Source organism: Lampris incognitus, chromosome 18, assembly GCF_029633865.1.
Source record: "Lampris incognitus isolate fLamInc1 chromosome 18, fLamInc1.hap2, whole genome shotgun sequence".
Classification (NCBI taxonomy): domain Eukaryota; kingdom Metazoa; phylum Chordata; class Actinopteri; order Lampriformes; family Lampridae; genus Lampris; species Lampris incognitus.
In genome coordinates this window covers 26,596,108-26,616,321 of record NC_079228.1, presented here as the reverse complement: position 1 = coordinate 26,616,321, position 20,214 = coordinate 26,596,108, and the positions used below count along the sequence as shown (strand labels likewise).

Sequence of the window (20,214 nt, the reverse complement as noted above, 5' to 3'; positions counted from 1 at the left end):
TGAACCAGGCGCTCAAGCAGCTCGTCCCTCCCCCAGCCAAATACCACTGATGAATAGAAGGAAAAATGTCCCCCACCTTCACGTTACTGCACCTGGTAGCATCTGCCCATCTGGGGTAATTACTCAATTTCACCTCGAAATTGTGTAAAATGAACAGTGAGAGTAGGCGGTATGACAAGAAATCATTAGCAATTCAATTATTATTAATATATTAGTAGTTGTATAAATGACTGCTGGGATAGGCTCCAGCGTCCCCGCAACCCTGCAGCAAGATAGGCGGTTTGGATAATGGATGGACGGATAGTTGTATAAATGTTAGTAGTAGTAGTGGTAGTCTTTGTATTTGCATTATCGTTTTTGTTGTCAAACTGTAATCCTGAAACAGCTTGGTTTGACTTTATAAAGAAAGATGAGTGGAATATGTTGGTACAAAGGAGTGAGGTCTGCAGTGTTATACGCCCAAGAAATAGTTTTATTCTCTTTTTAGGGCAAAATTACGGTCCTTCTACATGAAGATTCAGTAACACGTATTTAAAGAGACACAAAAAGGGGGGGCAGTTGGGGATATGTTCAAGGGTAAATGTTCAAGGGTAATGAAAAAATCAGCAATAAGTCAAGTGTTTTTTTAAGGAAAAATGTATTGGAGATTCTTATAGAAAATACCGCAGATTGGGAGGAATCATAGACCATGTTTATTTTGAAGACAATATGGTAGTGTAGGATTGTATGCCAACCACCGTTCAAAGTTAAGGAAATGCAAGCAGTAATTTTGTCTTGTGTATGAGAAGGCTATGCGCCACATGTGAAGCAATGGCACGGTGCAACCGAACTAGACACAGCGGCTGTTTTAAACGGCCAATGATATTTGTTCAAAAACCTCCATCATAACCAATCACAACCCGGCATTTCTTCGTTTATATCCGGGATATGCTTTGGGTTCGGTTGCCCCCACAAAATTGTTGTGATATGGAAATATGCACGTTATGTGTAAAGAGCAGAGATTTACTCTTTATCTGGATTAAACGTCATAATGAGCGGCCTCTGTAGAGAAGTCATAACACTGCAATTAGGACACTATTCAAACTTTGTCGGAACACACTGGTGGAATTTACAGGTGAGTATGCAGCCATAGCAAGCTGCCCTAAAAGTTAGCCGGTACAGCCATAGCTTCAAACTGTGAAGCTTGTCTTTTATATGCTACAGTGGTCTGTCTGTTTAAATGTCCAAACAAATGACCGTTCATGCGGCTCTATTGCTCGTTTATTAAAACAACATAGTAGCTAGCAAACGCGTTGGGATTGGCGCACGGTTAACTTTAACGTTAGCTAGCGGGCCAGTTAAAATATCCATCCAGCACATTGATAAACGTATAACTCACATGACTATAAATACCAGTCCATGTACCTTCAGGAAAGTAAATATCCTATGAGTTAACGATGGAAATGTTTGATAAATAATTAAATTGTTGCACTGCAAACACTGGTAGTTGCCTGTCCACTGACCAGTTTGTGCTCTATGCGGATTTCTACTGCATGCAGCCTTACTCCCTAGTCACGGCTGAATAGAATAAAGATCTTGTAGAAAGACGCGTTCACTTTTCTAAGAGACATCTTTAAATAGAGCTAATCATTCTAGTAACATCACAGGTTCAACTACTCGCCCTCTGCTCTTTAGGTTTTAAAGGGTTTTTTGTTGACCAATATTGATAGCGAATACTTTCTTTTAATTGCATTACACGTATGACTGGCGAACACCACTCACAGGGCGATCAGTAGACTTAGACCTTTTCTCCAGATTTTCGTGGTAAGGGTTTGGTTCGAATATGATGGCACTGTTTGTTAGTATTTGGTAGCAGTTTACGTGTATGTAAAACATAGACCATCATCGTCATCATCGTCATCGACACATGGCCAGTAAATTCTATATCTCACTTCCCACTTAAACCACGCCTATTCATTTGATTTTTAGAAAAGAAATGGGACCTCTAAATATTGTTTGGTTACTTGTCAGTTTGGTTTGTAGAGTAGAAAAAAATCACAAGCTTTAGCAAAGATTAATCAGTGTGTTTGTAATGTCTCACCCTTGTTTGTATATCAGCTTGTGTGAGGTCCTCTGTTATGACTGATACATATTTCTATAGGTTTGAGTATGTTGTAGATTTTAATCTTTTAGTCTCAAGCATCTTTGGGGACAATGGTTGTGTTGCCTTTGGCACTCAAATGAAGTTAACACTCGTTCTCTGTTGTTTTTTATTTTCAGGATGCCTCTTTATCGTATGACGCTGACGTGTCCCCAGGCGAGATGCAAAGCGATGTTGTGTTTCGCGAGGGACAGACTTTGGGGGGTCATGTCACTTACACGCCTCGCCTCATTGCCATGGATCTCAAAGGTAGTCCCGTCAAGTCACATGGTTTTTTTTCATGCTAACAAACATCCTCTATGTTGTTTCAAGTTCATCCAAGATTTCCTTTTTTTTTCCATCCAGTTATTTGTCACTCAATGATTTTGATTTGATTTCATACGATAATTTTTACATCTTTCAGGCTTGGTAAAGTCACTGTCATTCACAAATGTGCATTGTTGCACTGAGCTAATTTGTTTCTACCGACTGATAGTCAACTAAGTTCATGTGTTGTACATCTCTTAAACAATAGTTCAACCCCTCACTTTATGTCTGCCTGCCTGTTTCTGTTTCCCTCTTTCTCCTTCTCGCTTCTGTTTTTTCTGTCTGTCTTTATAACAGGCAGCCTTCAGACTTTACGGCAAGAAGGAAGTCTTTATGAAACTAGCAAAGAACCCTCCACTTTCACATGGTAAATTATGGGCAGGGAGTTTGTCTTGTAGGCCAAACAGATTTTAGCCTGTCAAGATATATCAGTAACTGACATGCAGAGGGAGTGACAAATTAAAGGAAAAACCTGAATGCTTGACCCCTTACAGTGAGGGGGTCCGGGGGTTCTGTTTTGTTGTGTGTGTGTGGGGGGGCATTTTCCTAGCATGGTTTGTGTCCACTTGTTCCCTTAGAGGGAAGGGTTACTGCAAACCAATACAAAATCATTCTGAGTGATCACCTTTATCCTTTGATGAAACATTTCTATCCTGATGGGCGTGGTCTCTCCCAAGAGGACAATGCCCCATCCACAGGGCAGGAGGCGTTACTGAATAGTTTGATGAGTGTGAAAATTATGTAAATCAAATGCTATGGCCTTTGCAGTCACCAGATCTTGACCCAGTTGAACACCTATGGGAGATTTTGGACCGACGTGTTAGACAGCGGATGATAGACAGAAATGGATGATCTGCTGTGGTGACCCCTAATGGGAGCAGCCAAAAGAAAAGGGAGAATTGTTAGTCAGCACTCTCCACCACCATCATTAAAATACCAAATGAGGGACTTTTGTTTGGAAGAATGGTGTTCCATCCCTCCAGTAGAGTTCAGAGACTTGTAAGATCTATGACAAGGAGCATTGAAGCTGTTCTGGAGGCTTGTGGTGGCCCAACCCCTTACTAAGACACTTTATGTTGGTTTTTCCGTTAATTTGTCACCTGTCTTTATCTGCGACAGTATATTGTGTATAGTGAATTACTGTCAGTTTTAGTAGCAATATGTCCCCACATAGCAGGAATCTGAAGGAGTAGTCTCTAATTTAACATTATTGCACCTCTGTCCCCAGATATATTGGCAATCATTAGTTTTCCATTAATGTAATCATTAACCATTTGTGACCTTAACATGTACCGGTTGCCTCCTCACTGTCTTTATATTACTAGCTTTTCTTTTATTTGCTGTTTGAACATATGCTTTATATGACAGGGAGGGTAACATAGTGATGCATGAGGAAAGCCCCCCAACAAAGAACACATTCCTCCAAGATCTGGACAAGCTAGATGTGAGTATTTATGGTAGACAGGGCAGTAATAAATTTTGATTAAAAAATAATAATAATAAATTAACCGCCAAAGTGTGAATGTCGAGATATATATATATATATATATATATATATATATATATATATATATATATATACACACATACATACATTACATACATACACACACACACACACACACACACACACACACACACACACACATATATATATATATAGCGTTTTGGGGGTTTTTTTCCGGAAACTGTCAATGGTGTTGATAGAAGTGCTCAGCTAATGAGGAGTGGAATCATCTTGCCATGCCTCGGTCAGGGGCACAGACAGGAGTATTAACCCTAACATGCATGTCTTTTTGATGGTGGGGGAAACCAGAGTACCCGGAGAAAACCCACCACAGACACGGGGAGAACATGCAAACTCCACACAGAAAGGACCTGGGATGACCCCCCAAGGTTGGACAACTCCGGGGGTCGAACCTAGGACCTTCTTGCTGTGAGGCGACAGCGCTAACCACTGCGCCACCGTGGCACCCAAAAAAAAAAAAAATATATATATATATACACTACCGTTCAAAAGTTTGGGATCACCCAAACAATTTCGTGTTTTCCATGAAAAGTCACACTTATTCACCACCATATGTTGTGAAATGAATAGAAAATAGAGTCAAGACATTGACAAGGTTAGAAATAATGATTTTTATTTGAAATAAGATTTTTTTTACATCAAACTTTGCTTTCGTTAAAGAATCCTCCATTTGCAGCAATTACAGCATTGCAGACCTTTGGCATTCTAGCTGTTAATTTGTTGAGGTAATCTGGAGAAATTGCACCCCACGCTTCCAGAAGCAGCTCCCACAAGTTGGATTGGTTGGATGGGCACTTCTTTGAGCAGATTGAGTTTCTGGAGCATCACATTTGTGGGGTCAATTAAACGCTCAAAATGGCCAGAAAAAGAGAACTTTCATCTGAAACTCGACAGTCTATTCTTGTTCTTAGAAATGAAGGCTATTCCATGCGAGAAATTGCTAAGAAATTGAAGATTTCCTACACCGGTGTGTACTACTCCCTTCAGAGGACAGCACAAACAGGCTCTAACAGGTACTATTTAATGAAGATGCCAGTTGGGGACCTGTGAGGCGTCTGTTTCTCAAACTAGAGACTCTAATGTACTTATCTTCTTGCTCAGTTGTGCAACGCGGCCTCCCACTTCTTTTTCTACTCTGGTTAGAGCCTGTTTGTGCTGTCCTCTGAAGGGAGTAGTACACACCGGTGTAGGAAATCTTCAATTTCTTAGCAATTTCTCGCATGGAATAGCCTTCATTTCTAAGAACAAGAATAGACTGTCGAGTTTCAGATGAAAGTTCTCTTTTTCTGGCCATTTTGAGCGTTTAATTGACCCCACAAATGTGATGCTCCACAAACTCAATCTGCTCATAGAAGTGCCCATCCAACCAATCCAACTTGTGGGAGCTGCTTCTGGAAGCGTGGGGTGCAATTTCTCCAGATTACCTCAACAAATTAACAGCTAGAATGCCAAAGGTCTGCAATGCTGTAATTGCTGCAAATGGAGGATTCTTTGACGAAAGCAAAGTTTGATGTAAAAAAAATATTATTTCAAATACAAATCATTATTTCTAACCTTGTCAATGTCTTGACTCTATTTTCTATTCATTTCACAACATATGGTGGTGAATAAGTGTGACTTTTCATGGAAAACACAAAATTGTTTGGGTGATCCCAAACTTTTGAACGGTAGTGTATATATATATATACTATTTTTTTTTTTCCCCCAAACCGTCAATGGACTAATGAGGAGCGGAATATCAACACGGACACAGAAAAAAAGATTTTAATACATTGCAGTACATATGTATATATATATATATATATATATATATATATATATATATATATATATATATATATATATATATATAGCAACACAGATACAGGAAGGAAAATAGATTTTAATACATTGCAGTACAGGCCTGTTTCATGCATCTGGCACACATCAGCTGCTAATGAAAATAAATATATATATATTTATTATTATTATTATTATTGTATACGGCATACTGTATTTTTCTCCAGGAGTATATAATCCAGATGATCCCTTTTGCCTGGACTGCGGTTTAAGAGTTATTTTCGATGTAAACAAAATGCTGTTGCAATACCTTGGCAGCCCTGAGAGCTTAGCTTATTTATAGCAATAAGCATGCTTGGTTCAGAAGATAATATTTCAACTTGACATGCGAGTGCTGTGCTTCAAATGGGTTTACTAAATAAACGGAGCCACAACAGTACCCACTTCTTGCACCACTAGAATCTGCTCGGTATTGCTGTCTGGTGATTATTAGGACTTAATTAAGAAACAACTTATTTATTTATGACTTATTTGTGAAGGAGATAATGTCACCTCTATCTGTAATACAATTTCACATAAATAACAACACATTGGGGTGGCATGGTGGCCCAGTGGTTAGCACTGTTGCCTCAGCAAGAAGGTCCTGGGTTCGAACGGGGTTGTCCAACCTTGGGGGTCATTACAGGTCGTCTTCTGTGTGGAGTTTGCATGTTCTCCCCGTGTCTGCGTGGGTTCCCTCTGGGTGCTCCAGGTTCCTCCCACAGTCCAAAGACATGTAAGTCAGGTGAATCGGACATACTAAATTGTCCCTAGGTGAGAATGTGTCGGCCCTGTGATGGAATGGTGACCTGTCCAAGGTGTCTCCCCGCCTTCCGCCCAATGAATGCTGGGATAGGCTCCAGCATCCCGTGACCCTAATTAGGATAAGCGGCTTGGAAAATGGATGGATGGATGGATGGATATTTATGACTTATGTCACCTTGTTTTTACAAAATCTTATGTCTTTATCGTTGCCAAACTGAAGGAAACTAAAATTACAATTTATCACTCAGTATGAAAATCGCCATGCCTGTAAATGTCATATAAGCTAATGAATTTTAAGTGGTTTTGTAATTGTTCATTTTTTCCTTTTTTTCTTTTCTTTTCTTCTCTCTTCTCTCTCTTTTTTTTTTTTTTGATGGAACAGATGCTAAGCATTATGAATGTAACAACCGACTTTTATGTCTGCCAAACACAGGGGAATTTTGATTCTTTCCAAAATGTGCTGTCTTTTGCTATGTGATTTGTAAAATTAGAATCAGAATCAGAATCCTTTCTATTGGCAATGTAGGTTTGCACATACATAGAATTTGACTCCGCTTTCATGGCTCTTAAAGTATAACAACACTACAACACAACAATCTTCAGATATATACACAAGAATTGACTCTATACAGTCGAAACAAGGTGATGAAGTGCAGTGGTGCAGAGACTATTTCAGAGTTATTAGTAAATTAATTAGTAAATTTTCCATCCATAACGACAAATGTGTTTGCATTTGGCTAGTGTTTATTTCCACCCCACATCCAAAAATTAGCAGTTTAAATGTTTATTTATTTACTCGCATCCATCTAAATCCTTTTATCACTTTATTTCCAAATTTCGAGGAATCAGGGTTGCTTTTCAGTCACAGGTGACTCTTAATATATTGTAATCACACTAATGCCGGGATCAGACTACACAATATTGTGGTCTTTAACAATGGTCACCATATCAGATTAGGCAAGCCATAACCTCTTGCCGCATATGACCCTGACCAATCATCATATGCTGCCTTTCACGATCTTGTGCGAGTTCATAGGTCGTCTGAGAGGAGGGTCAAGAAATTGTCAATCATGGCTATAGAAGCGGTATGTGTGATGCTGGCGGTCTTGTGTTCTGAAAAGAAAAAGGGAAAAAAAAACATTGTGGACGCTGTTACAGCTAGTGCTACTGGGGACTGATAACCTAGCATAACTTAACCAGCTACTCACTGGGTTGCTGAAGTGCTTCCGTTATTTCTCACCAACTATGTTTTTGACTCAGTCATGGTCCTCGCTCGAGGAAACATCAAAAAGGCAGGGGTATTGTTGCCACTGCTCAACGAACCTTTCCTCGGTTCCGTCGTGCCATCTGACAGCAGCAACAGCAGCATCTGACTTTCTCTTTTCCATGTTTACATATGTGCATTAGAGGGCACTCTGTCATCCTACTGGTCAACGTCAAAGAACACATTGTAGGAAATGTCAGACTAGGCAGGAAAATTCAAAGAGTTCTGACATGCTAGACTTTTCGCTGGGGTGTCATGAGGTTTCCCAGATGCCACATCGCTGTTCTTATATTATGTCACACTACACAGGGTAAAGATGCCTGTTAGTTGTTCCCGACGTTGATAATTGGGCCTGACACTAGAAATTTGTCGGCGGCGACAAAATCGTGTCAAAATTGGGCTGATTTCGTTTAGTCTGATCCCGGCATAATGCAAACATCTTTCTAAGTAACTCATCCTGACAGCTTTCCCTCTCCTCAGAAGGGGCAGATATTGGCCGAACCCAATTTTGACCCTGGCTCCCAGCCTCAATGCTCAGGTATACAAAATGTGGTCAAACATTTAAGGCTGTCATTTTGATTGTTCATTTACTGTTGTCAGGAAATTATAGCTCTCGACCGTTTTCTAAAATTACATATTTGACATTGTATGGCTGAAATCTTTTAATCTAATTTGCAGTTACCCCACTTCTTGATAATTGTAATTAACTTCGCCATCATTGTGATTCACACACTCTCGAAACACGTCCTTGGCAGGTGCGTTGAATGTGGAGACAGTGAACGGCCGCTTGGAGCGTGTCCAGAAGAACTACAGGTTGGAAGGCAGTGTGAGGGTCTGGTCAGACTTTCTCAGGATCCACTTGCACCCACGCACCATCTCAGTTATTCACCAATACAACCATGACGGGTAAAATGTTTTTACTGGTTTTTACTAAAAACCCAGCACTGATTCGGTCTATGTGTGTAGATCTACATACTAGTGTGTCTGTATGATGATGTTGGTGGGGTGATTACTACTGAAATCAAGAGTTTAATTCCCAAACCAGATGTCTGACAATTGAGACAATTCACTTCTCTTTTTGATGCCATAAAAGTTAAACTACCAAAGAAGTTGTTACGTAAAGTCATGAATGACATTTTTTTCTGAAATGAATGCATTGTTTTCTAAACTGAATGGTTTAATTTAGAGGTGTTGGGGAGTAACTAGTTATATGTAATGGCATTACAAAATAAATGTAATATGTTACAGTTACTAAGAAGAAACATAATTAAATTACAGTTATTAATCAAAATGTGGGTGATTACATAGGGGTTACATCCGGATATATTCTTTTTGGTAAAAAGCTTATATGTGGACTATAACACATTCTGTTGCTTTGAATCTTTTTGCCGTGCAGGAATGCCTTCTTGGCGTATTTCTGGACAATGCGGGTCAAAACTTTGAAGAAATTTTAATAAATGTTTGACAGTAATCAGTGTTGAGGTTTACACTGCCTGGTTTAAATTTATGTTTTTAGGACTTTTCAGCTTTATTGCCCAGTTTAAAATATTTATTAGAAAAGTAACAAAAAGTAATCAAATTTATTAAGTTACATTACATTGTTGAAGTAATTAAAATAGTCACATTACTTATTGCATATTTAACAGTGTTACTAGTAATCTGTAACCCATTACATTTCAAAAGTAATCTTCCCAACACTGGTTAGTAAGCATAGGCACATGACAGATGTGGGTTTAGAATCAGAATCTGTCTTTTAAGTTTTCAAGTTACCAAGAATTTGATTTGGTGCATCGTCCACTAAATATAACAAAATTACACAGAAAATGCAAAAAAAAAAAAAAGGTAAAATAAGCAAGTGTCAGGCGGGCAGTGGACAAAATTATTCCTGATGAGGGCCACTCGTAGGGGACGGGGAATGGGGAGGGGTTATTGTGCCTGTTTAACATGTCTACATGTGCTAGTGTGTGCTGATGTACATGCATCTTGATGTGTACATGTTGGGATCTAGGGAGGCTCACCGTCTTGAGGCGTTTGGCCAGGGAGAGGCTCTCCTTCAGGGATCAGTGTTGGAGGACCTCGAGGACAGACTGCACTTCTTTGTAGAAGAGTGTGATTACCTTCAGGTAAATCTGAAGCTCACCTTACATTTGTCTTTTATTTTAACCTGGTACTTCAAGTTCTTCTGTTTAAAGGGCGTCCGGGTGGCATAGCGGTCTATTCTGTTGCGGTTCAAATCCTTGTGTTACCTCCGGCTTGGTCGGGTGGCCCTACAGACACAATTGGCCGTGCCTGCGGGTGGGAAGCCGGGTGTGGTTATGTGTCCTGGTCACTGCAGTAGCGCCTCCTCTGGTCGGTCGGTCGGGGCGCCTGTTCAGGGTGGAGGGGGGGAACTGTGGAGAATGGCGTGATCCTCCCACGTGCTGTGTGTCCCTGGCGAAACTCCTCACTGTCAGGTGAAAAGAAGCGGCTGGCAACTTCACATGTATCGGAGGAGACGTGATAGTCTGCAGCCCTCCCCAGATCGGCAGAGGGGCTGGAGCAGTGACCAGGGCGGCTCAGAAGAGTGGGGTAATTGGCCAAGTACAATTGGCGAGAAAAAGGGGGGGAGCCAAAAAAAAATTCTTCTGTTTAGTTTGTCTTTATTTTTATTATTAATAGGTTTTATTGTGTACTTTATAAGTGCTCATGTAGAAAATTGTTCTTTTTGTGGAATTTTCTTGTTACATACATGAACACATATGGTTTGAGATGGGTTCAGTCTGCCACAGCATATTAATCAAATCATTATTTACTGCTGAAATTTTAAATGCATTCTGTGATGTCCATAAATATTGTGTAACTAGAGGATTGCCATCAGTAGAGTGCATATCTCCGCCAGGCGTACATATTTCCACTTCTCCGGTGTTTGAACTTGATGACAAACCACCCCTTTTTTTCACCTACCAGGAGAAGGGAAATACATGCACACACGAACAGGAAAAACCAGTGTTTTTCTGCCGTTATAATACTTTTGCACAGCGCCCAAGTGGATTGAACGGGAAATATGGGGTGGGTAATATACAGCGTTCAAGGGAAAAACCGGGAGGGCTCGGAGAGCAGGGTGGTTGGCCAGGTACAATGGGGGGGGGTAACTATAATGTTTTTCTTGATATAAAATGAATGAAGGCGAATGGCTCCTATGCTGATTGACTTTCATTCATAAAATAACAGTAAGAAAACATAGCTCAGCCATAGGAAATGTTTTATTTTAGCTGTTGAGATGATTTCCAGCTGTGACTGTGATTAATGCTACTCTTGAAATTGTATTTTTATAGCAGAGTTTTAACATTGGAGACTATGGCACTTCCATGTGGTGGCGAGGTGAATAAAGTGAATTATTTTTGGTTCATCCATTGTTGCTCCAGTTCTTCTGTGCTGAGATCAGCAGTGAATGATTTGCTGGCTTGCGTAATACAATCAACTTCTCATTTACTATCAAGACTCATACCCAAATACATAATGTTTTAGTTTTGCCACTGTCGCTGCCCAATCTGACTCAACCATAGATGCGAGTCACGTGAGTGCACGGTTGAGTAAGCTAGAGAATGAAGAGGGGGAGCAGCAAACTGTTTTTCAAAGGTTTTTAATCACCCCAACCACGAGAGGTTCTTCATCATACAGTCATAGCTATGGACAAAAAGTTTTAGTCTGATAGGTCCAGTAGTTTAGGAGATTAGACACGGACAGACAAACACGCACACGTGACCAAATGCATAATCCCCTCCAGGGTACTGCCTGGCAGAGATAATGACAGGACAATTTCAAAAAGTTTACAAAGCAGTTGTACAAGCTTTTGTCTCATTATTAGTCCTGACTTCCTGCATCCTCTGTTCTTCTCAGGGATTTCAGGTGCTGTGTGACTTGGCTGACGGCTTCTCTGGCCTGGGGTCAAAGGTCACTGAGATGCTCCAGGACTCCTACAGTGGGAGAGGCATCCTAACCTGGGGCCTGGCACCTATCAGCCACCCAAACTCAGTGAGTATATAGTTTGTGTTCGTTTTAGGCAGCATCCAAAAGTGGAATTGATAATCTGCGTAGCGCAAAACAGACCAGGATTGCACTGCTTTATATGCCTGCCAATTTGCTTCTGGCTGTACGGCTTCTTGCTTGTGCTTTAGGGAGAGGTTTCCGGCATTTCACTGCTCATTTTACTTGTATGTGAAGTATTTGACAAATAAACCTTTTGAATCCTTTGGATCCTTTGATTTTTGCACAAAAGTGCATTTCTGATTTGATTGTTTCAACTTGTATTGATTTGTGTAGTAATGACATTGTTTCTGTTGACTCAGACTCCAATGAAGGACCTTTACCACCAGATAAACTACGCATTAGGAACAGTCCACCTGGCCAATCACAGCTCATTCTTCTGCCCTTTGACCTTGAGGGGCGGGCTGGGCAGACGTCCCACCCCTCACACAGCATTCCCCCATTTAACGTACAATGTGAGTCTCACCGCACTATGCGTCTGTCTCGTTCTCCTGACCTCCTTTTCTTCTCAACAGAGGGTGAAGGAAAAGCTACTGGGTCTTTAATGAATGACGCTGCGAGTCTCAGCCATTTACTGAGAGAGACGCACAAATACCTTTTTAACTGTTCCTGTCATATCAATCTAATTTGTTTGTCTTTGTGTTCTCGATGGCAGCCTTCACTGTGGTATCACTCCAGCTCAGTGCTGGCTCTGGCCCTGGATGCCCTCACTGTGCCTTACAGGCTGAGACACAACAGCATTCCCATGTGGCAGGTGGCTGATGCGCTGGCTGTATCTGGGAGAAAGGTGAGCCCATCCTTTCGGATCAACCCTGTCTTTTTAATTGTGAAGCCAATACAGCGAGAGAAACACACAGTTCCCACACATCTTAGTTTTCCAGTCATGGGAGAAAACCTTGGAAATTATAAAATTGATCAAATGTCCTGGAAATGTGATTGAGATCACTGAAATCCTTAGGATTGAGATCATTGAAATTTTTTTTCAAGTTAGGTTATAATATTGTATTTTACCCGCTGAGATTATATATACACTCACTGGCCACTTTATTAGGTACACCTTGCTAGTACCGGGTTGGACCCCCTTTTGCCTTCAGAACTGCCTTAATCCTTCGTGGCATAGATTCAACAAGGTACTGGAAACATTCCTCAGAGAGTTTGGTCCATATTGACATGATAGCATCACGCAGTTGCTGCAGATTTGTCGGCTGCACATCCATGATGCGAATCTCCCGATCCACCACATCCCAAAGGTGCTCTATTGGATTGAGATCTGGTGACTGTGGAGGCCATTTGAGTACAGTGAACTCATTGTCATGTTCAAGAAACCAGTCTGAGATGATTCGAGCTTTATGACATGGCGCGTTATCCTGCTGGAAGTAGCCATCAGAAGATGGGAACACTGTGGTCATAAAGGGATGGACATGGTCAGCAACAATACTCAGGTAGGCTGTGGCGTTGACACGACGCTCAATTGGTACTAAGGGGCCCAAAGTGTGCCAAGAAAATATCCCCCACACCATTACACCACCACCACCAGCCTGAACCGTTGATACAAGGCAGGATGGATCCATGCTTTCATGTTGTTGACGCCAAATTCTGACCCTACCATCCGAATGTCGCAGCAGAAATCGAGACTCATCAGACCAGGCAACGTTTTTCCAATCTTCTATTGTCCAATTTTGGTGAGCCTGTGCGAATTGTAGCCTCAGTTTCCTGTTCTTAGCTGACAGGAGTGGCACCCGGTGTGGTCTTCTGCTGCTGTAGCCCATCTGCCTCAAAGTTCGACGTGTTGTGCGTTTAGCGATGCTCTTCTGCATACCTCGGTTGTAATGAGTGGTTATTTGAGTTACTGTTGCCTTTCTGTAAGCTCGAACCAGTCTGGCCATTCTCCTCTGACCTCTGGCATCAACAAGGCATTTTCGCCCACAGAACTGCCGCTCACTGGATATTTTCTCTTTTTCGGACCATTCTCTGTAAACCCTAGAGATGGTTGTGCGTGAAAATCCCAGTAGATCAGCAGTTTCTGAAATACTCAGACCAGCCCGTCTGGCACCAACAACCATGCCACGTTCAAAGTCACTTAAATCACCTTTCTTCCCCATTCTGATGCTCGGTTTGAACTGCCGCAGATCGTCTTGACCATGTCTACATGCCTAAATGCATTGAGTTGCTGCCATATGATTGGCTGATTAGAAATTTGCGTTAACGAGCAGTTGGACGGGTGTGCCTAATAAAGTGGCCGGTGAGTGTATATATATTGGTCATATTTTTAGCCACTGAGATTCCACATTAGTGCTTGAAGTTTGAGGGATATGTTTGGTGACCAGCTAGAAGTTACAGTCCATTTAGAGACTGTTGAGGCTTCCACTGCTTGTTTATACTCAATAATCTTCATTGAGAAATGGTTATCATGTATATCAAAGCAAAAGTCCAGGAAAATGTCCTTGAAAAATCCTGGAAAATGGTTTCATAAAAACGGTGTGAATCCTGATACATCAGTGACCAATGGAAAGGTTTTGATGCCGTTAGCTTACTGATCACGTGAGATGTGATTCCTCTGTTCTTGTACATAACAGTTACAGAGTAGTGGGACTGTTTCTACTGAAGTATGTTGAGGCAACAATACCCTTTCCTCAAGTATCCTAACCACTTTTTTGCAAAATTTTGTGCCAGCAGCCACATGTACCCTGGCTCTGCCAAATGGCGGAAGCTAAGCAGCTATGGGCTTGGATAGTACTTGGATGGGAGACCTGCCGGGAAAATGAGTTGCTGCCGGAAGTGGTGTTGGTGGGTCAGTAGGGGCAGTCTTCCCTCTGGTCCTAATTTAATTTTTTTTTTTTTTAAATCCCAGTGCCGTGACTGTGACACTGTGCTGTAGGAGATGCTGTCCTTCGGTTGAGACGTTAAACCGAGGTCCTGACTCACTGTGTGCATTAAAAATCCCATGGCACTTATTGCAAGGAGTAGGGGTTCCCCCAGTGCCCTGGCAAGAGTCCCAGTCTGGCTGTCTCCATATGGCCACCTAATCATCCCCCCATGTAATTGACTCAATGATTCCTCTCTCTCCACCTCAAGCTGATGTGTGGTGTGTGTTCTGGCACAAAATGGCTGCCATGCATCGCCCAGATGGGTGCTACACAGTGGTGGTGGTTGAAGTGAATTACCCCCTTCAATGTAAAGCGCTTTGGGTGCCTAGAAAAGTGCTATATAAATGTAGTGATTATTATTATTATTTTAGCTTGTGGTAAATAAGGTAATGTCAATTACAGGTGGTGGCAGCATACGGTGCTGTTCCCTTTCCCATGATGCATGGCAGTTCTCTCCCCGATGCCCTGAGTGCCAGCTCAGATGCACCGCCATGGAAACCGCTGTCAGCCTGCTTGGAACTGGGTGATGGTCGATGCTATGGCCAGTTAGTTACACTCAAGGGCATGGAGGGCCAACATCTAGTCAGGTCAGCTTTTTTGAATAAACTGATCGTTGTTGATGTGATTTTTCTGATGTATGTGTCGTCATGTTTTGGTTGTTAATACACTCAAAAATACGACAAATAATATAGCAACTGTTGCTAAAAAGAATTATTACTTTTTAAAAGGCTGCTGAAATGTTTTTGCTGCCAACAGCGCTTTGGCTCCAGGAACTCAGCCCCCCACTCCTTTACACAGCCTTTATAAGGGGGAAGACGTCCTAGCATCTTACATCCGATCCTTGTATCCTGCATCTCCTTTGTGAGTTCCCAGTACACAAATGAATGTGTTGTAACACATTCTGGCAGCAGACCAAGAGAAAAGCAATTTATTGCATTTATAAGAATCAGATGAGCCAGTTCAATTAAATCAGACTCTGCTCTCACCTCTCTCCGACACAGGGCTTTGCAACTGGTGTCCTCCCCCAGTAAGCTGACTCCACCTTTCCCACAGATATTCAGTCAATTCTTGGATACGCAAGGCTTTTTGTATGGCCAGCCTCCTTCTGGATGTGAGTACAGCTTGATTCCACCTTACAATTCAGCCATACAGTGCATCCGGAAAGTATTCACACCCCTTCACTTTCCCCACATTTTGTTATGTTACAGCCTTATTCCAAAATGGATTAAATTCCTTTTTTTCTCATCAATCTATATACAATACCCCATAATGACAAAGCGAAAAAGGTTTTGTAGAAATTTTTGCAAATTTATTAAAACTAAAAAACTGAAATATTGCATGTACATAAGTATTCACACCCTTTACTCAGTACTTGGCAGCGATTACAGCCTCAAGTCTTCTTGGGTATGAAGCTACAAGCTTGGCACACCTATATTTGGTGTATTTCTCCCATTCTTCTCTGCAGATCCTCTTTAGCTCTGTAAGGTTAGATGGGGAGCGTCGCTGCACAGCTATTATCAGGTCTTTCCAGAGATGTTCAGTGGGGTTCAAGTCTTGGCTCTGGCTGGGTCACTCAAGGACATTCACAGACTTGTCCCGAAGCCACTCCTTCGTTGTCTTGGCTGTGTGCTTAGGGTCGTTGTCATGTTGAAAGGTGAACCTTCGCCCCAGTCTGAGGTCCTGAGCGCTCTGGAGCAGGTTTTCATCAAGGATGTCTCTGTACTTTGCTCCATTCATCTTTCCCTCGATCCTGACTAGTCTCCCAGTTCCTGCCGCTGAAAAACATCCCCACAGCATGATGCCACCACCACCATTCTTCACTGTAGGGATAGTATTAGCAAGGTGATGAGAGGTGCCTGGTTTCCTCCAGACGTGACGTTTGGCATTCAAGCCAAAGAGTTCAATCTTGGTTTCATTGGACCAGAGAATCTTGTTTCTCATGGTCTGAGAGTCCTTTAGGTGCTTTCTGGCAAACTCCAAGCGGGCTGTCATGTGCCTTTTACTGAGCAGAGGCTTCCGTCTGGCCACTCTACCAAAAAGGCCTGATTGGTGGAGTGCTGCAGAGATGGTTGTCCTTCTGGAAGGTTCTCCCATCTCCACAGAGGAACGCTGGAGCTCTGTCAGAGTGACCATCGGGTTCTTGGTCACCTCAAAATCATGTCCAATCAATTGAATTTACTACAGGTTGTATCCAATCAAGATGTAGAAACATCTCAAGGATGATCAGTGGAAACAGGATGAACCTGAGCTCAATTTTGAGTGTCATAGCAAAGGGTGTGAATACTTATGTACATGCAATATTTCAGTTTTTTATTTTTAATAAATTTGCAAAAATTTCTACAAAACCTTTTTCGCTTTGTCATTATGGGGTATTGTGTGTAGATTGATGAGAAAAAATAAGGAATTTAATCCATTTTGGAATAAGGCTGTAACATAACAAAATGTGGGGAAAGTGAAGGGGTGTGAATACTTTCCGGATGCACTGTATTTCTAAGAAGTGTCTTAGAAGTGTCTTAATGCCTGTTTCTTTGTGTTGTCCATATTTCTAGAGCCAAGTTAATAGAGAATATAGGGCTAAAGCAATACTGATAAAAGGTTGATTGCTAGAAGATAGACCGATAAAAGGCATTCACATAAAAACAAGTTGGTAAAAATAAGCTGACCTGTGCACCAAGGGGCCCAGGTGACAAAAGCCAAGTACCCCTCACTGTTGAGTTTAGACTATCAGAGTCTAATAGAATCTCCTACTTCTTTGTTTTATTAATTTTTAATTGGTAGTCAGGAGTCTACTTTTTTTAATTTAGTCTTTGTTTACTTACCTAAGCTATGCTTATTTTTTCCTCTTATCTTTTGCCTGTAAAGCACTTTGAATGACCTCTGCGAAGATAAGGTGCTATTCAAAATAAGCTTGCCTTGCCTTATTGGTATAAAGTGTCCCCCAAGAGAGCCGGTCTGGTGTGAGATGTAAACCTATTCAACTAAAAGAGAATTGGTTTGTGTTAGTGAATTAAAGTAAATTTTATGTAAATGTGGTTTTGACCACATTCAACACACGTGATACTTTTAGTGTCTATGTGGCCTTAGCTTGCTGAAGATCTCTGACTGTTACACTGATCATGTGATACAAATCAGTGAAATCATCATCCCCTATTTGTGATTAGATAGCAGGTCAGTTCAGTATCCAGCTCTTGTCTGTATACAGCTTGTCCATATTTTTCTTGTTTGACTGCAGCTTCAGTGCCAGTAGTCTCCTCCGTGTCCACCCTGACCTCCCTCCAGTCCAGCCCAGCACTCGGTCCTTGGCTGTCTGAGCTGCAGCAGGGTGCTAGTACCCTAGACATCCGCCGTACGGCCCCCAGCTTCCTCTCCCAAGGGCCCGAGATGGCAGACTACCAGGAGTCCCTGGAGCAGCTGCGCATCCTGGCCAAGCAGTATCGTGATGACAGTGGTGGTGTGACACGTTCGTCCTCAGAGGAGGAAGACGATGATGATTGAAGACGGCATCGCAAGAGTCTGTATTTGACATGGTTTGGGAGTAATCCAGACAGACTGATCTAAACTAACTGCAACTGATATTGGCCCATCAGCTTTGTATACTTACGTGCAGATCTATGCATGCAACCCTAAAGATGCGGTGAGATGTAAAGCACCTGTGCTTTGGTTTCGACGTAAGACCAGGGCTGAGTTATATGCCAACAGAGACAAGTAAAACAGTTTGTGTTTTGTTTTTTTAACACTTCAAAGTCGATTGTAATATGCTGGTAAAACAAGAACAAAGGAAACCTGCCACAATTATTTTCTGAGGAGAGAATGTAGAAAAATGTTTGTCAAGCCTTCAGAAGGATGTATATGTATAACAGACAATAGCAAGATGGAGTAGGACTATACACTGATGAGCCAAAACGTTAAGACCACTCACAGGCCAACCAAATAACACCGATCATCTCCAAACAAGTCAAGTCAAGTCAATTTTATTTGTATAGCCCAATATCACAAATTATAAATTTGCCTCAAGGGGCTTTACAGCAACACAACGTCCTGTTCTTAGACCCTTGCACAACATATTATGCAGGTGGTCATAATGTTTTGGCTCATCAGTGTAGACAATATGGACTGGTGTGGATTTGTATATCTGTAATTAAATGTATTTTATACCAAACATGTTTTTTTATTCAGTACATTGCTTTTTAAGATTATTTACATTCATCACACCCTCTGGTCTGGGTCAGGGCCCTTTAAACCTTTGTAATTTAATTTTAAATTAATATTTTTTTCCATCATTTCACTTCTGAATTAAATGCACTCTTTTGGTGTGTTATTGTCATATGGATTTCAGTCAGAAACGTGTTTATTTTCCACAAAAATATTGAGAGATTACCAAATTTAAAAGGCGGAGTTCCACAATGATAACAGGACACAACGTAGCTATATTTATTTAGTTACATTTTTGTGAGTTAATGAGAATACTACTACAGCAGATCATCCTCCTGTCCTCTGCATCTTTCTCTGTCCCACCAGCCACCTGCATGTCCTCCTTCACCATATCCATAAACCTCTTCTTTGGCCTTCTTTGGCCTTCTTTTCCTCTTCCCTGGCAGCTCCATATTTAGCATCTTTCTCCCAATATACCCAGCATCTCTCCTCTGCACATATCCAAACCATCTCAATCTTTCCTAATATACTCGTTCCTAATCCTGTCCTTCGTCACTCCCAACGAAAATCTTAGTATCTTCAACTCTGCCACCTCCAGCTCCGCTTCCTGTCTTGTAGTCAGTGCCACCGTCTCCAAACCATATAACATAGCTGGTCTCACAACCATCTTGTAAACCTTCCCTTTAACTCTTGCAGTACAAATCCTGACACTCTTCTCCACCCACTTCACCCTGCATGCACTCTCTTCTTCACCTCTCTTCTGCACTCCCTGTTACTTTGAGCAGTTGACCCCAAGTATTTAAACTTGTCCAGCTTTGCCACCTCAGCTCCTTGCATCCTCACCATGCCGCTGTCATCCCTCTCGTTCACACATGTATTTCGTCTTGCTCCTACTGACTTTCATTCCGCTTCTCTCCAGTGCATACCTCCACCTTTCCAGGCTCTCCTCAACCTGCACCCTACTCTTGCTATAGATCACAATGTTATCCGTGAACATCATAGTCCATGGAGACTCCTGCCTGATCTCATCCATCAACCTGTCCATCACCATTGCAAACAAGAAAGGGCTTGGAGCGATCCTTAATGTAATCACGCCTCCACCTTTAACCCATCTGTCATTCTTACCGCACACCTCACCACTGTCACACTGCCCTCATACATATCCTGCACCACTCGTACATACCTCTCTGCTACTCCTGACCTCTTCATACAATACCACACCTCCTCTCTCGGCACCCTGTCATATGCTTTCTCTAAATCCATGAAGACAATGTAATTCCTTCTAACCTTCTCTATACTTCTCCATCAACATTCTCAAAGCAAACATCACATCTGTAGTGCTCTTTCG

General features: G+C 41.7%; 1 protein-coding gene across 1 annotated transcript; it reads left to right on the top strand.

The window, feature by feature from the left end:
- The first annotated feature begins 967 nt into the window (after positions 1 to 967).
- msto1 (misato mitochondrial distribution and morphology regulator 1) lies at positions 968 to 18,984 on the top strand. The gene is made up of 14 exons (XM_056298487.1): positions 968 to 1,114; positions 2,260 to 2,389; positions 2,744 to 2,813; positions 3,815 to 3,890; positions 8,302 to 8,359; positions 8,577 to 8,727; positions 9,830 to 9,944; positions 11,701 to 11,835; positions 12,150 to 12,302; positions 12,503 to 12,634; positions 15,117 to 15,301; positions 15,471 to 15,575; positions 15,716 to 15,825; positions 17,947 to 18,984. The coding sequence occupies exons 1-14, from the start codon at positions 1,031 to 1,033 to the stop codon at positions 18,207 to 18,209; spliced, it is 1,767 nt and encodes a 588-aa protein (XP_056154462.1). The 5' UTR covers positions 968 to 1,030; the 3' UTR covers positions 18,210 to 18,984.
- Positions 18,985 to 20,214: the final 1,230 nt, after the last annotated feature.